General features: G+C 56.5%; 4 protein-coding genes across 4 annotated transcripts; 2 read left to right on the top strand and 2 right to left on the bottom strand.

Moving 5' to 3' along the window:
- The first annotated feature begins 34 nt into the window (after positions 1-34).
- On the top strand, positions 35-5371 carry TRAVEDRAFT_147779 (DUF221-domain-containing protein). Its single transcript, XM_008039743.1, has 17 exons — positions 35-146; positions 227-367; positions 458-484; positions 533-2144; positions 2194-2228; positions 2283-2370; positions 2429-2531; positions 2581-2808; positions 2862-2906; positions 2967-2971; positions 3022-3112; positions 3165-3269; positions 3325-3341; positions 3396-3474; positions 3532-3548; positions 3606-3700; positions 3755-5371. Exons 1-17 carry the CDS (start codon positions 106-108, stop codon positions 5067-5069), a joined length of 4044 nt encoding a protein of 1347 aa, XP_008037934.1. The 5' UTR covers positions 35-105; the 3' UTR covers positions 5070-5371.
- Positions 5372-5553: 182 nt separating this feature from the next.
- TRAVEDRAFT_46975 (uncharacterized protein) lies at positions 5554-7053 on the top strand (the record flags this gene model as incomplete). The annotated part of the gene is made up of 10 exons (XM_008039256.1): positions 5554-5626; positions 5687-5728; positions 5782-5816; positions 5873-6009; positions 6066-6159; positions 6218-6265; positions 6323-6439; positions 6499-6850; positions 6913-6989; positions 7045-7053. The coding sequence occupies 10 exons, from the start codon at positions 5554-5556 to the stop codon at positions 7051-7053; spliced, it is 984 nt and encodes a 327-aa protein (XP_008037447.1).
- Positions 7054-7452: 399 nt separating this feature from the next.
- Positions 7453-10110, bottom strand: TRAVEDRAFT_46974 (uncharacterized protein; the record flags this gene model as incomplete). The annotated part of the gene is made up of 5 exons (XM_008039255.1): positions 7453-8253; positions 8307-8476; positions 8533-8721; positions 8772-9765; positions 9817-10110. The coding sequence occupies 5 exons, from the start codon at positions 10108-10110 to the stop codon at positions 7453-7455; spliced, it is 2448 nt and encodes an 815-aa protein (XP_008037446.1).
- A 170-nt stretch (positions 10111-10280) lies between these two features.
- TRAVEDRAFT_167157 (alcohol oxidase-like protein) lies at positions 10281-13096 on the bottom strand. The gene is made up of 15 exons (XM_008039742.1): positions 13041-13096; positions 12731-12982; positions 12567-12670; positions 12319-12501; positions 12255-12265; positions 12071-12190; positions 11791-12017; positions 11643-11732; positions 11545-11593; positions 11347-11484; positions 11135-11290; positions 10832-11075; positions 10682-10772; positions 10594-10625; positions 10281-10528 (listed from the first exon to the last, which is right to left on the bottom strand). Exons 1-15 carry the CDS (start codon positions 13078-13080, stop codon positions 10415-10417), a joined length of 1851 nt encoding a protein of 616 aa, XP_008037933.1. The 5' UTR covers positions 13081-13096; the 3' UTR covers positions 10281-10414.
- Between the last annotated feature and the right edge of the window lie 183 nt (positions 13097-13279).

The following is a 13279-nucleotide window of genomic DNA, read 5'->3' as shown; positions in this document are numbered from 1 at the left end:
AAGCGGGCATGCGGCTTGGAAGCATCCCGCTCGCCACCTCTCTCCCACCTTGTGCTCCCGAGGCTTGCTGGCGTCGTCCCCGTTGTTCATGCACGGCGGCGGTCAATGGCTACGATACAGAACAGGCCGTTTTCGAAGGACTACAGGTGCGTTGGCGTTCAGCGGCCACTTCAGCGCTCCCACACCCTGGCACTTACATACACGGCAATGCCTTCCGACTCCGCAGCGGTCTCATCAACCAGTCCGTGGTCGCGGGAGTGATATTCCTCATAACCATCAGCGCACATGAGTTTATGAAAAGGAAGCGGCGCGGCAAAGTGCCCACTGGCGAAGGCTTGGGCAGCGTAGAGTCTTGGGAGTTTGGATAGTGAGTGCAATTAGTCGTGCAGTGGGCGGTTCGGCGGATTAAACCCCGACTCGTTCCTGCTATGTCGCCCAGTCGCTAACTCGCGTCCAGCCTATACCAGGGCAGGTCATGGGCCAAGTGAGTGTGCTGCTAGAAATCTATGTTGCAATCACTGAGTTTACGTAGGCGCCCTTCCCCACCTCATCCCCGCGGATGGCCTCTAGGATGGATCAAGCCCGTCCTCAAGTTCCCCGAGGACCGTATGAACAAGCTTCGCGGCGTGGATGCTACACTTTACACACGCTTCCTACGCGGTTGCTTCTGGTTCGCCCTCTTGCAGACTCTGACGACTTTGCCCATCTTGTTCCCCATTCATGTTACCTTCTCCGACGGATCAGTCTCGCCGAAGTCCATGACCCGCGCTTCCATATCCTCGCTGGTATCTACGGAAAAGGGCCTCTCTTTGCTATGGGTTCACATCATCCTCATGTTCTGGATCACGTTCACCTGGTTCGGCACCTTGTTCTGGATCTGTCGTGGGGCTTTCCGCTTCCGCGCGCAGAATATCCTCGCCGCTGCGAACCAAGCCGCCTCGGAAACCTCTGCCAAGGAACGTGCTCAATACGACCCGCACCCCCATCCTCAGTATCCCTTCCACTCGCTAGCGCCTCTGGACGAAGACCACAGCACGCGGGGTTTACGCTTGCGGACCGTTATGGTGACCAACATTCCACATGGGCTGAGGACAGAGAAGGACCTCAAGGAGTACTTTGAATATTATCTGTCGCGTGGCGTGGCACGGCCGGCGATAGGTATCACCTCCTCCACTCAACCCGGCTTCCTCAACAAGATCTTCGTTTACTTGTTCAACCGGGCTCGCCGGCTACCTTCTCAAGTCCACAAAGTACGAACGTCCGACCAAAGTGGTGCTCCGCTAGACACAGCGCGCTCTTCTTCGTCGCATGAAGCCAGCTCCGAAGGCCACGACGTCCCAGCGATCGACCGCGTTATGATCGTCCGGAAGATGAACGATCTTGCCTCGCTCCTGGAGCGGAGGGAGGAGATTCTTCGCCTCCTGGAAACCGCGCATATCAAGCTTGCGCGCAAGGCACTAGCCAGCGTAGAGCTTGCTCTGTCCAACAAGCAAGACGTCGGTGTCCTACGGAAGGCTGCCCGGCGCATGTCTGTTGCGGCCAAGAGGATGTCTGTTGCAGGCGGGCTGGACGTGGAAGCAGTGGCTCAAAGCGAAGAGGACGCACCTGAGGGCGAAGACAGAACCGAGCTGCTCGTGCGCACTCTCAAGCCGTTTCTTCCCGCGCCTGGCGCCGGCGTTGTCTCCAACGCTAGCGTTACGTCCGGGTGGCGAACATTTCGAGCGCGGAAGTGCCCTGACCTCGAGTCTACCCACCCTCCCAGTCCCGAGAAGTCCAAGTCCTCAGATGAAAAGACCGTTTGGGACGCCTTGCTTAGCCTTCCGCGGAGCACGCTTGATGCATACCAACCCCTCATCCATCTGTCCTCTATCTTTCGCGGCAAGACGGTTCCGGCGATCGACTATTACACGGCGAAGCTGCAGATCGTGACGAACATGATCATCGAGAAGCGGTCGATGGCGCTGTCAGACTTCGAAGCGATGCCGACTGCCTTTGTCACTTTCGTCGACCCGGCGGACGCACGGCGGGCGTGTAAGTACCTCGCAGTACACCCGGAGAACCCACTGCAATGTCTCGTCGTTATGGCGCCTTCGTTTGAAGACTTGGACTGGAAGAGGCTTATGAAACCTACGTTCAGGGCAGAGGTAAGCATGCTTGCAATCCTGCGTGTTTCGCCATCTCACAGCCCTGCAGTTCGTCAAGGATTGGGTGGTGGAGCTGGGCGTGTGGTATGTTCATCTTACAACTGACGCGAATCATGCTAATTGCAGCCGACTTCGCAGGGCATTCACGCTGTTCTGGGTCTTCCCCGTGACGATTTTCGTCGGTCTCGTCAACATTCAGAACCTCAGTACCTTCGTCCCCGGACTGGTATGCACTCTATGCGTATTCCCATGGCGTCCATTCTGACACCGTCTATTGTGTGCAGATGGACTATCTCCAGAAACACCAATGGGAAGAAGAATTGTTGCAATCCTTCCTGCCCACACTTCTCGTCGCTCTTCTTTCGCTGTTGATACCTCTGATACTTCGTGAGTAGCTCGCAGCCCCGACTGGACCACTGACACAAACTTGCTTCAGTCCTCATCGCGAAACGGGCCCATACCATCGCAACCTTGTCCTCTCTGCACGACCGCATCATGACACGATACTACAAATTCCTCGTGGTGAACGTTCTCGTATTTTTCTGCGTCGGTACGGTTGCCCTGCAATCGTTCTTGGTATCCTTCGAAAACGCGACCGCCCCGAAAGTGGCCGAGGTCATCTCGCAGAGCTTCCCGGTCGCCGGACCCTTTTATGTTGGATGGTGTGAGTAATGCCAACCAGTCATTCGGAGAGTGATATTGACTCGGCCCGAATAGTTATCTTCACGATGGCTATCCACGGCGGTTTAGAAATTGCACTTTGTAAGCCTTATGCTTTTCGTTCGTTTGGCCTTGCGCTAATCATCCCATGGCTAATCACAGTTGGAGTACGTGTATAGTATCGGGAGTAGAGATGCATGTTCTGACCTTCCGATAGCTGCCTCTCATCATGTATCCAACGACAAGGCGCCAAGTAACGCCACGCAAACGGGCGATGGGTATTCGACCCCGCACTTATAATTATTACTGTGCGTTATGATGGGTCTCACCATACTTCCTCGCTTGCTGACAGCAGTACAGACTGGCTCCCGAATCACGTTCTCGTCATCCATATCTTGCTCGTCTTCGCTGTCCTCAATCCGCTCGTCATCCCGTTCGCATTTATATATTTCTGTGTGGAAGCTAGTAAGCATTTCCTTTGGTTTCTGCTTTCATCGGTGCTCTGACGCGCAATTTGCAGCTCTCGTCAAAAATCAGGTACGCACCCTTAATGTGTATAGAATGCATACAAGTTGCTGAGGTGGGTATCAGCTACTCCACGTTTATGCGAAGAACTATGAGGGCAATGGCCAAACTTTGCTTATCCGTATGGTCCGCTATTCTCTGGACGGTATGTCAACCAGATCAAAGACGGATCGTCGCTTGAACTCACGCACGTCCTTCGCAGGTTTGATGCTCTCACAGGTATATTGCCGTCACGACAACTTCTTGAAATGCGTATACTGAACTGAGGGCTTTTAGGTCGTCTTCCTCGCGTACATGGTCGTAAATAAGAAGACCGTCAACGTTGGCTTGTCGGGCGTGCTCATTATCTTCACCGCCGCCTACAAGATGTTGTGCGTATTCACCTCTTGTGTCATCGCTTGAACGGAATAACTGACCCACCTTAGCCTCACTCGCCTCTGCCGTGCGCGGTTCGAGCGTGATGACATTTTGGAGGCCCAGGTTGTCTGCGGCACAGGCAACGCGACGGAGGATCTGATCGACGAGGCACAGCCGTGTGACGAAGCGCTCCAGAGCGAGATCAGGAAGCTAGAGGACACTCGCGTAGATGTCTGGTCCTGGAAGTTCCCCTTGAAGTTAAGTTTCCCGTACGCGACGATTGCGAGTCGGCCAAAGCGGACACAGCGGCGCGGGGCGAATCCGTTTGGGCCCGCGCGCAGGACGGACTCCATGCAGCCGCTGAATCCGACTTCGCCGCGCAGTGCCAATGAACCCGACTCCTCTCCTCCTGGTCTTCCACTGCCGCTCTGGAGAGAGACCAGCGCCGACGACGAAGTCCGGCCTGTCGCCCCCGAGGAGCCTCCTGCCAGTACCGCTGTTGTCTCCCGACACCCACCTCATCCCGCCTGGGAGGACGAGTCGTCTACCAGCCATACCTACGCAAACCCGTACTTCACACGGGACATCGACAACGTCCTCTGGCTTCCCCGAGATCCGCTCGGCATCCTCAACCTCGACGACACCGTGAACATGCGCATGTCGCTCACGACCCAACCTGGGGCTGGACGGCTCGGCGCCTGGAGGGAAGAGGACTACATCGAGACCGACTTGTCTATCGCCTTCGCTACGAGCTTCGGCAGCGTTGAAGAAGAAGAGTCTCTTCACCCGAGCTACTTCAGGCGCGTGGATGGAACAGAGGACATCCAGCTGCCCCCCGCAATCGCCTCCCGGGTCGAGTCTATTGACAAGGAGGAGATCGAGATCGCGCCGATGCCCCGACGTCAGTCAAAACGCCGAAAATCAAACCACAGCGCGCCGGGCTTGCACCTCGGTATCCAGCGACCAAGTACGTTCGACGTCACGTCGTCTTCGGCATTCCGGTCCATGTCTATTGGGTCGGAGTCAGACTCTCGGAGTCGCCCTCCAGCTGCCTCGCTCTTCCGGCCGTCGGAGTCACGTCGCCGAAACCGCGCCGCATCTATGGATTACGAGCTCGGGATGCGAAGTAGCAGCCCCCCACGGGGCAGCCGCGTCTCCCGATCCATGCTTTCTGTGGTTGACCCGCCCCCGATGCTGCCACATTACTCCAGCCACAGCTCGGGTTCGAAGGTCATCTCCGTGCAGGAGGCGGTCTACAGCGTGGCCATCGCCGAGGAAGAGGACGCAGCAGAGGACGTCAAGGAGCGCGAGGAGGAAGAAGCCGAGCAGGTGCAGCAGCCGAAGTCCTGGCTGACGTCCTGGATGTTTGCGAGGCCGACATGATCACGACCGCGACGACCTGTATGATGCGGCTGCGCGCTAGAGATTCACGACGAACTCCCGCGCATGCGCGCACGCCTAACTTATCCCTTCAGTTGACCCACGTTTTCACGATTCTTGTGCTCTATAGGGCGGCGGCGACGCGTCCATACCCCGGAAGACATAACCTCTGTACCAGTTTAATCACTTCGATATATCCATGATTCTGCCGAACGCGCCCCCGTGGACTGAGTTGCGCGACACTGCGCTGTCGCGCATCGTTTCATGCACACTTGGCGGCCGTGATCATGCGGCTCATTTTCTCCGCCTCCACTGCCCCCGACGTTTTTCCCCGCACGTACGACGGCCAATCTTCGCAGGCGTCGGACGGACGTGCGATGGCGTCGTGCCCCGCTCGTTATTATCCGCGACGTCGTATATATACGGACTCGCCGACTCGGTCGTACGTGGTAGCAACTGCTCTCCGAACGTGCTCACTCGAGGCAAAATGATCTCTCAGGCTATTTTTTCGACTCTGCTGTTCTTTGGTGCCGCTCGCGCGGGGACCAAACTTTGGGATGGTGAGTACGAGGATGTGGGGTAGTGCATATTGCAAAGCACTTAACGCTATTGTCACACAGGATCCTTTAATGCCTTCAGCACGGTCGCCGACTTTGACAAGTGTGAGCATGCTGGCAAGCACCACGGGCTGCATGGTTGTTCATTACGTTCGCAGGGTCCTGGGCAAGCCAGGTCGGGACATACCAATGGGTACCAGTACATGACTGTTAGTATTTCTTCCAGTAAACTGACGTCTTCCTGTGCAGTACATCCACGGCACTCAGCCCACATCACACTACCTCGCGCTCGACCCAAGCTTCAAGAACCCCGCGGACACGGCTGAGACACACGGGCTCCGGGTGACCATTGACTCTACCGCGACATGGAACTCGCAAATGGAGCGGTGAGCACGCTCATCTTATGGCGGTCGACGGGCATACCGTCTGACGCTGTACATAGTGCGGAACTCATCCCGCAGACGACGGCAAACCTCGGCCAGGGGAACTTGTTCTACCACTTCTCGATCTCGCACCCCGACACCAACCTTCCCGACGTTCGTCACCTGCTGGCTCTCTGTCGCGCTGCATATGCTTACCCGCTGAGTCTTCTAGTCTACCCTGGAGCACCAGATCCTCTTCTTCGAATCTCACTTCACGGAGGTGAGGCTCTCTTCTTAGCTTAGCGTGCATAGCATTTTGGCTTACGATTGGTCGTAGCTTAAGTACGGTGTCGCGCCCAACCCGACTGACCTCGAATGGCACGTTGGAGGCCAGCCCAAGTGGAGCACGGCGTTTGTCCCCGGGACTTGGTACAACTTCGCATACGACATTGATGTACGTCTATGGTCCTCTTCTGTAACTCTGCGTAATCGTGTTGTTGATAACCTCGTCAGTTCTCCGCGGGCACCGTCGGCCTCTGGGCCTCCACGGGCGGCGACCCGCTCGTGAGGGTCGCGGCCAACATCCCTGCATCCACCTCGACCAACTCCGAGGACTTCCACGTCGGCGTGCTCCGCATCGTCAACACGCCCGCACCCGAGGACTGGTACATCAGCGGCGTGTTCATCGAGAACGGGCCAATCACGACCGCTATCGGCTCCGGCGCGGCAGCCCCTGCGCCCCCAGTTTCGTCCCCCACCATTGCGCCCACGGTCCCGCCAACCACCGCCCCGGCCAGCACGCCTGTCGCGAGCCCGACGAGCAGCGCGACCGGGCCTCTTGCGAGCCAGTACGGACAGTGCGGTGGTGCGTACATATATTTGTACTGCTGTTTTTGACGAGGAACTGACTGACTTTGATTGGTTTAGGTACCGGCTACACTGGTCCCACCGTCTGCGCCAGTCCCTTCACCTGCAAGGCGGTATCGCCTCCGTACTACTACCAGGTGTGTACTAGTCCTTTGACGGTAGCTCTGTTTTGATATGCTGACGACTTAGCAGTGCCAATGAGGTAGTCGTAGGGAGGGTTAACGGAGACTCATTCCGTCGGTCTCGTGTTTCTCCGCCTGTTACTTGCGCAGTAAAAATGAAGCCGTGGATTTTGCCATTTTGTGCTGCTCCGGGACCCAACTGCTATGTGTAAGGAGTCTTCTCTCCAGAACAAGAAGAACGAGCATTCACTATAACAGGCCAAAGCGAACGCGATAGTAAAGCGGACAGCAGCGTCCACGGTTCGCCACACGTGCACTACTGTCGAGCGGGCACTCTTTGACATTCTATCGAAGCGATATCAAGAGTAGGGATAGTGGACTGAGGTCGGGGCGAAATGCGGCAGAACAAAACAGACACGACCGGATAGTAAATAAGGAATAAAGAAGCGAACGAAGAATCGGTACAATTTGAACTTGGTCATCCGCGCAGCCGACCCCGCCCCCGATTTTTCACCGCTCGTCGAGGTCCTGGGCGAGGGTTCGAGGCAATTGTGCGCGCAGTTGTAGGTACCTGGACACGTTCTTGCATAGTCTTGATACGCTGACTCCGACGAGAGCCATTTGAAGAGGATTGGGCGTTGATCGGGGACTCGCCGGGCGGGGCGTCATTGCGCAGACGCATAGACTGTCTGCGCTTCGGGTCGGGCTCGCCTGCGGGTCGCTTGCGTTCGGCGGCGGGACGCTTGCGTTTTGGAGCTATCCTCGGCGTCGGGGGTGCAGTCGACGGCGTCACAGACAGCTCGTCGAAGTCGTAGCGGTGCTCCCTTGTGACGTCGTGGACATCACGATTGTCGTGTTCCAGGGTGTGCGTGTTGAGAAACTCAGACCAGAACGCGTCAATGCATTCGGGTGTCCAGCGCTCCCCGTAGTTGTATCCCTCGGTATTCCATTCGGGCGGGCACTGAGTTTCCAGCATCGTGGTGAGCCACTCCGAAAGCGACGCGCTCCCGAACTGAGCTGCCCTGATGAGGTCTCTGTCGTGAGCGGTCGTATACTTCAAATCGCCCCCATGAGCAGTTCCTGGGGGAGCACCGCACGAGAGCTCGAAGTACTCGTGGAGGGTCTGCAAAAGAGCCTTCTTGTCGAAGGAGTGGTGTAAGTAGAGCAGTGCGCAGTATAGCACCAGATGGACGAGGGCTTCCATGTCGTCCAGGAAAGTATGCTTGCTATTGGCATGCACTCTGTCTAGCATCCGCCACGACATGAAATGCCACGTCCCCTGCGGATATGTCAGCACGCGGAAAGGGCAGGAGATATGCTAAGAACACATACAGCCCGCCCCGGTTGCATAGCATCCCCAGCGGAATCGACGCTGATGGACGCCTCCCAGTCGATAAGATATCCCCGGCGAATTTCTTGGCCGGGCTCTTTGACCAGTATGATGTTGCCGACAGAGATGTCTCGGTGGATACGCGAGTCCTTCGCGTGTGCGTCTCTCATGGCTGCGTTGATGATCAGTCTAAGTCATCTGCTCAAGGTCCGAAAGTAGCCTACGCACCTGTGAATGCATCGTACGTCGCATGCAGTAGTTCTTCCGTACCCGTGATGGTGGATATCCCGTATCCGACGGTGCCCAAGACTAGACGATAGCGCTGTAAATCTCTCACAGAGATAGGTTGGCCCGCAATGCGACATGCCCAGCGCCTCAGCGCCTCCCCGGCAGTATATGTTGTTTGCCAGATTGTGGCTGCGTATGCTCAGCAAAGCCCTTCACGTATAGAGTATGCAGACACTCACCATCGCGGCGTTCTTTTGGTATGTAGTCTGGCACATCGCCGTATGTCACAACTTCTGGCACATTACGCACCCCTAGGTCGTTCAGATGGCCTAACAAGTCCCCTTCGAAGCCTCCACTGGATTCGATCCGCCAGGTGTCCTTCAAGAATACTACCTGAGAGGTAATGCAATCGACCGCCCAATAACCTCGTGTGCCTCGGCCGGTGAGCGAGAGCGGCGATACCACGGGACGAGAGATTATGAATAGCCAAACATTGGTCTCCGAGACGGGATGTCCGTGAGGGTGCACCTTAACCAGAGCGGCGCGCCCTGGGCAGTAATGTTGACTGACTGCGCGATCGAGAGCCTCTCCATCAATGTCTAGTTGGGATCGAACGTACTCCTTGACGGCATCTCTGAAGAGTACCTCCTCCTTCAAGGTGGCCTGCATGACTGTGCAGTCATGGCCGCGCAAAGAGTCGGATGTTCGCGAAAAGCGCCACAAGAATTCGCAGAGTGGCTCGGGATGTTGTCGGATGTCGAAAGCTTCAGAAACAACGCAGCCAGCACGGTCCCAGCGATACAGTCGGGCCCGCGAGCCAGCCATGGAAATCGAGTGGCAGTGGTTGCGATGTTGACGGGCGAAGATCTCGACTATGAAAGCAATGTGAAGCCCGAATGCGTCTTCTACCTCCTGTTGTAATTGCTGATCGTCATTTGCGGAGACGCAATCGAAGGATCCGCGATGTTCCACCTCGAGGTCGGGCGGAGGGTCGGTAAACAAGTCATGAGTGGCGTCGGGGGTGACTTGAATGATAAGCTCAGCATAGCCGAGTTCCGAGCGAGAGTGACGGTCCAACCGCCGCACGTTCTGGACGTTACGTCTGCTAACGCATGATATATGGGGTTTGGCATACCCGGGGTGTTTGGGATGCGAGCTACGCCGAGCGGTGTTCTCGAAGACGAAACCGGGACAGCGAGACTTGTACTTCGTCTGTTTGTTGAGGGCAATTATCTAGGGCGTCATGTTATTCAATCGCGTCATACAAGCCAGGATGCCACACACCAAAGGCTCGTATATCTCCTCCGGCGTGTTGGCCGTGGACGGCACCGAATTGAACGCGTTTGTCGCGGATAACAGCATATTCCTGTCGTCCGAAGCCGCCCCGCCTAATGCCCGCTCAAAGAAGACGGACAAAGGTATAGGCCCTACTATTGACTTGCGTATTTTTCGAAAATGCCGGCGATTTCGGGAGCGGCCAGTCCTAGGGTCGAGGCCATCCGTTGACAAGAAGTCAGAGTTGAGGGCCATGGGGGCATCATAAACGCAGAAGCGTTCAACATCGTCGAGGTCAGCCATAGCTGAGAAGTTGTAGAGCAAAGAGGAATGACGGCTGGCACGTCCTGAGATCGACCTTGGAACGACTGCGTGCGCCGCCACTGAATGATACCGATATTGGGGAAAGCTGAGCGCGACGGCAGCCTTGTTCTGTCTTGTGACGGATCTAGGCGCGTCAGATCAGGTTAGATCTGGTACAAGGGTCCGTTATATAAGTCCGAATGATCTGTATGTCGCTGAGTGTGCATGATACAAGCCAAATACAAGCTCCGATCATGATGAGACATTGGATTGATCAATCGTTGTACTCAGCCTACTAGCAGCTTCAGAGGCGTGCGCGCATAGCGAGAGGGCCTGCATCCTCCATCGAGATACCGAGCTCTTGCGCAACAATCACTGCCGCTTTCTCGCCGATCAAGACCGCCGTCGAGTACGTGTTCTATATTGTGGCTTGTCAGCCACAAGTTCGTCCCGTAGGAATCCCTTCTCGGAGCCCTCACTCACCGCTGCGACGTTTCCGGGACAAATCGATAGGTCTACCGACCACAAAGGGCTTGAGAAACCTACGGATCACTCAAGAAAATATGCTTACCAGCGACCTTCAGGTTCTCCACTCCATACACGTTCAGGCGTGAATCCACGACGCCACCGTCTTCCCGCTTCTTCATCGCGCACGTCCCTATCTGCGCGTAGTGAAAGTGTTTGAGACTCAGCTGACACACAATGCCCAACGACGACTTACCGAGTGCCAAGTGGTTGCAACAACCTGCCGTATGTAATCCTCGAGGGCGCGGTCGTCCTCCGCGCTGTACTCCAGGTCAGGCGATAATATGGGGACCGGGCCATCACGCGCTCCAGCCGCCACTTTGCTTGTAGGATGGAAGGCGGGATGACGCCCTTCAACTTCTCCGCGGTACGATGGCAAGCGCCGCGCGTACTCGCGGGTGCGCTTATAACCCCACTTATGCAGCGCCATATCCTCCGGGCTGAACTCGCTCGGTCAGGCCTGAATCACAAAGCAAAGGCTTGAAGCATAGGTGCGTACCTATCAAGGAATCCCGGATGAAAGTCTGAGGTCGCCTCGACGTCATTCGCAGAGGTAATGTGGACGAATCCGATTGACGTGGGATGCTCGAGGTACCACCCAACGCTCCAGTACTTCCCTCCGATGGTCGCAGAAGCAGGACGGTCTCCCGTTAAGCTGTCACATGCTATTAGTCCTCTCTGTCGACGTCGTCGTAAGAAGCGAATACGTACACGGACAGCGTGGCGATCCATAGTACAGGCTTGTCGGGAGCCGGGGCATAGTAGTCGAGCCACCTCTTGCGAAACTCGTCGCCGATGACATCCAAATCCTTCCTTGATGGGCGAATTTTGATACCAGCCTCCAATCCACTGATGTACGTCAGTATATGAATGACGTGAGACTAGGGGCAAGGTATGGAGCGGACGAACTTGGTAGCAAGCAAGCCGCTGCCGTTCTCTTTCCACTGCTTGGTCCACTCTCAAGAAAGGTGTCACGAAGGGTCAGGTGGATGGAAAGAAGCCCTCACTTTTGATCTCCGCTTCATCGTTCTCGGTTATGGCATCGAGTGTGTTCACGGTGGTGGCAGAAATGTACGGAGGAAGGATCAGCTGGTGGTCTGCCATGAGCAGTCAATAGATCGTTCATTATGCACGTGTGTCATTATGAACACCCACCTTGGTAACTCTCGCCGACACCGGGCAAATCAACGACCTGCTTCACGCCGACCTTGTCCAAGGTCTCGCCAGACCCCACCCCAGACCGTTCCAGGATGGCCGGCGAGCCAAACGCGCCAGCGGACAGTACGACCAGCCGGCGAGCAAGCGCAGTGAGCACCTCTATTTTGGCGTCAGGATGGAAGCGGGTATTGGGAATGTATTGAACGCCGACGGCCACTCCGTCTCTGCGAGCGTATCATCAGCTAACCGAACATATACCATCGCAGGGAGGGCATACTTGAGGATGACCTGCTTCACGTGGTGACCCGTGAGGATGTTGAGATTGGTGTTCGCGCTCTGGGGGTATATGTAATTGTGTGGAACATCCGAGCGTGTTCCGGTCTTCGCGTCAATCCACCTGGGTGTGCAAATGTGGGATCAGCCGGGGCGCCAGTATTTGCGTCGGGACTTTTACTACATACTTTTGCCATTTCTGCATCGATGAACAATCAGGCTGCGTGATACCTCGACTAACGGAGTACTTACCCCATACTTGTTGCAGTCATACAAATTGTTGACGTCGTCAGTTAAGCCCCGGGTCTTGTCGTATTGCGCAGCAACGTTCAGGAACTCCTCGCCAACTTCACTGCTGAAGCCGCCGTAGGACACCTTCAGAGGTCCCGAGTAGCCGTGGGTAGGCTTGTCCGGGTGCAGCTGGTACGTCTCGCACTGTACAAGCAAGCAAATCAATGATTGCCACCGAGCGCGAAGCGAAATTAGCGCTGCAGTCGAACCTTGCGAAGCAGGGGCAGCAGGTCAGCTGCGCTCCACCCCTTGTTCCCGTACACGGTAGCCCAATCGTCGTAGTCGGAAGCCGCCGCGCGTGTGTACATCGCGACTAAAAGAAGCGATATCAGCAGCAATACCGAGGCAGGTCCTCCGGACTTTAAGCACGCACAATTCACACTCGAGCCTCCGCCGAGACATTGTCCGCAGGGCACGACGGGCGCGCGTCCACCCAGCGCGGCGCTCTCCCGGCCGACGTGGAACTTCACCGTCTCGCTCTCCGGGCGGAGGTGGTGCAAGTATCGCGCGGGCTGCGTATGCAAGGGGTCCTCGCGCGTGGTCGGTCCGGCTTCTATCACGAGGATGCTGAGCGACGGATCCGCGGCCGCAAGACGTCCAGCGAGAACACAACCAGCGGTGCCGCCTGAACGAGCCGTCAGCGAGTGTGCTTCGGCGCAACGCCGTGCGAGCGAAGCACGTACCGCCGGCGACGATGATGTCGTATGTTGCAGAGTCGGCCATCGTAGGCTTCCGTGTGGGTCAATGTGGTCTGAGAGACCTGAGGCCTGAGCACCGAGCGTGGCCTTATAACGTGGCGCAAGAAGCTCGCTCTTCTGATAACGACATTTCGGCGCTCAGGTGGACAGAGTGCGAGGGAAGCACAGTGCCAAGTAGACGCGTTCAGCGTGAACGTGTCGTCCCACAATAGTTCTCCGGCGGT

This window comes from Trametes versicolor (assembly GCF_000271585.1).
Source record: "Trametes versicolor FP-101664 SS1 unplaced genomic scaffold TRAVEscaffold_5, whole genome shotgun sequence".
Lineage (NCBI taxonomy): Eukaryota > Fungi > Basidiomycota > Agaricomycetes > Polyporales > Polyporaceae > Trametes > Trametes versicolor.
This window is presented reverse-complemented; position numbering and strand designations above follow the sequence as displayed.

What these genes read in the sequence shown, in the direction of transcription:
- TRAVEDRAFT_147779 (XM_008039743.1), top strand. Translation starts at nt 106, where the DNA reads ATGGCTACGATACAGAACAGGCCGTTTTCGAAGGACTACAG. An exon ending in AACCTACGTTCAGGGCAGAG is followed by an intron (nt 2,145 to 2,193) that starts GTAAGCATGCTT and finishes ACAGCCCTGCAG; the next exon opens with TTCGTCAAGGATTGGGTGGT. An exon ending in ACCGCCGCCTACAAGATGTT is followed by an intron (nt 3,701 to 3,754) that starts GTGCGTATTCAC and finishes GACCCACCTTAG; the next exon opens with CCTCACTCGCCTCTGCCGTG.
- TRAVEDRAFT_167157 (XM_008039742.1), bottom strand. Translation starts at nt 13,080, where the DNA reads ATGGCCGACTCTGCAACATACGACATCATCGTCGCCGGCG. An exon ending in TGGATCGCCACGCTGTCCGT is followed by an intron (nt 11,291 to 11,346) that starts GTACGTATTCGC and finishes AGCATGTGACAG; the next exon opens with CTTAACGGGAGACCGTCCTG. An exon ending in GGAGAACCTGAAGGTCGCTG is followed by an intron (nt 10,626 to 10,681) that starts GTAAGCATATTT and finishes TGTGGTCGGTAG; the next exon opens with ACCTATCGATTTGTCCCGGA.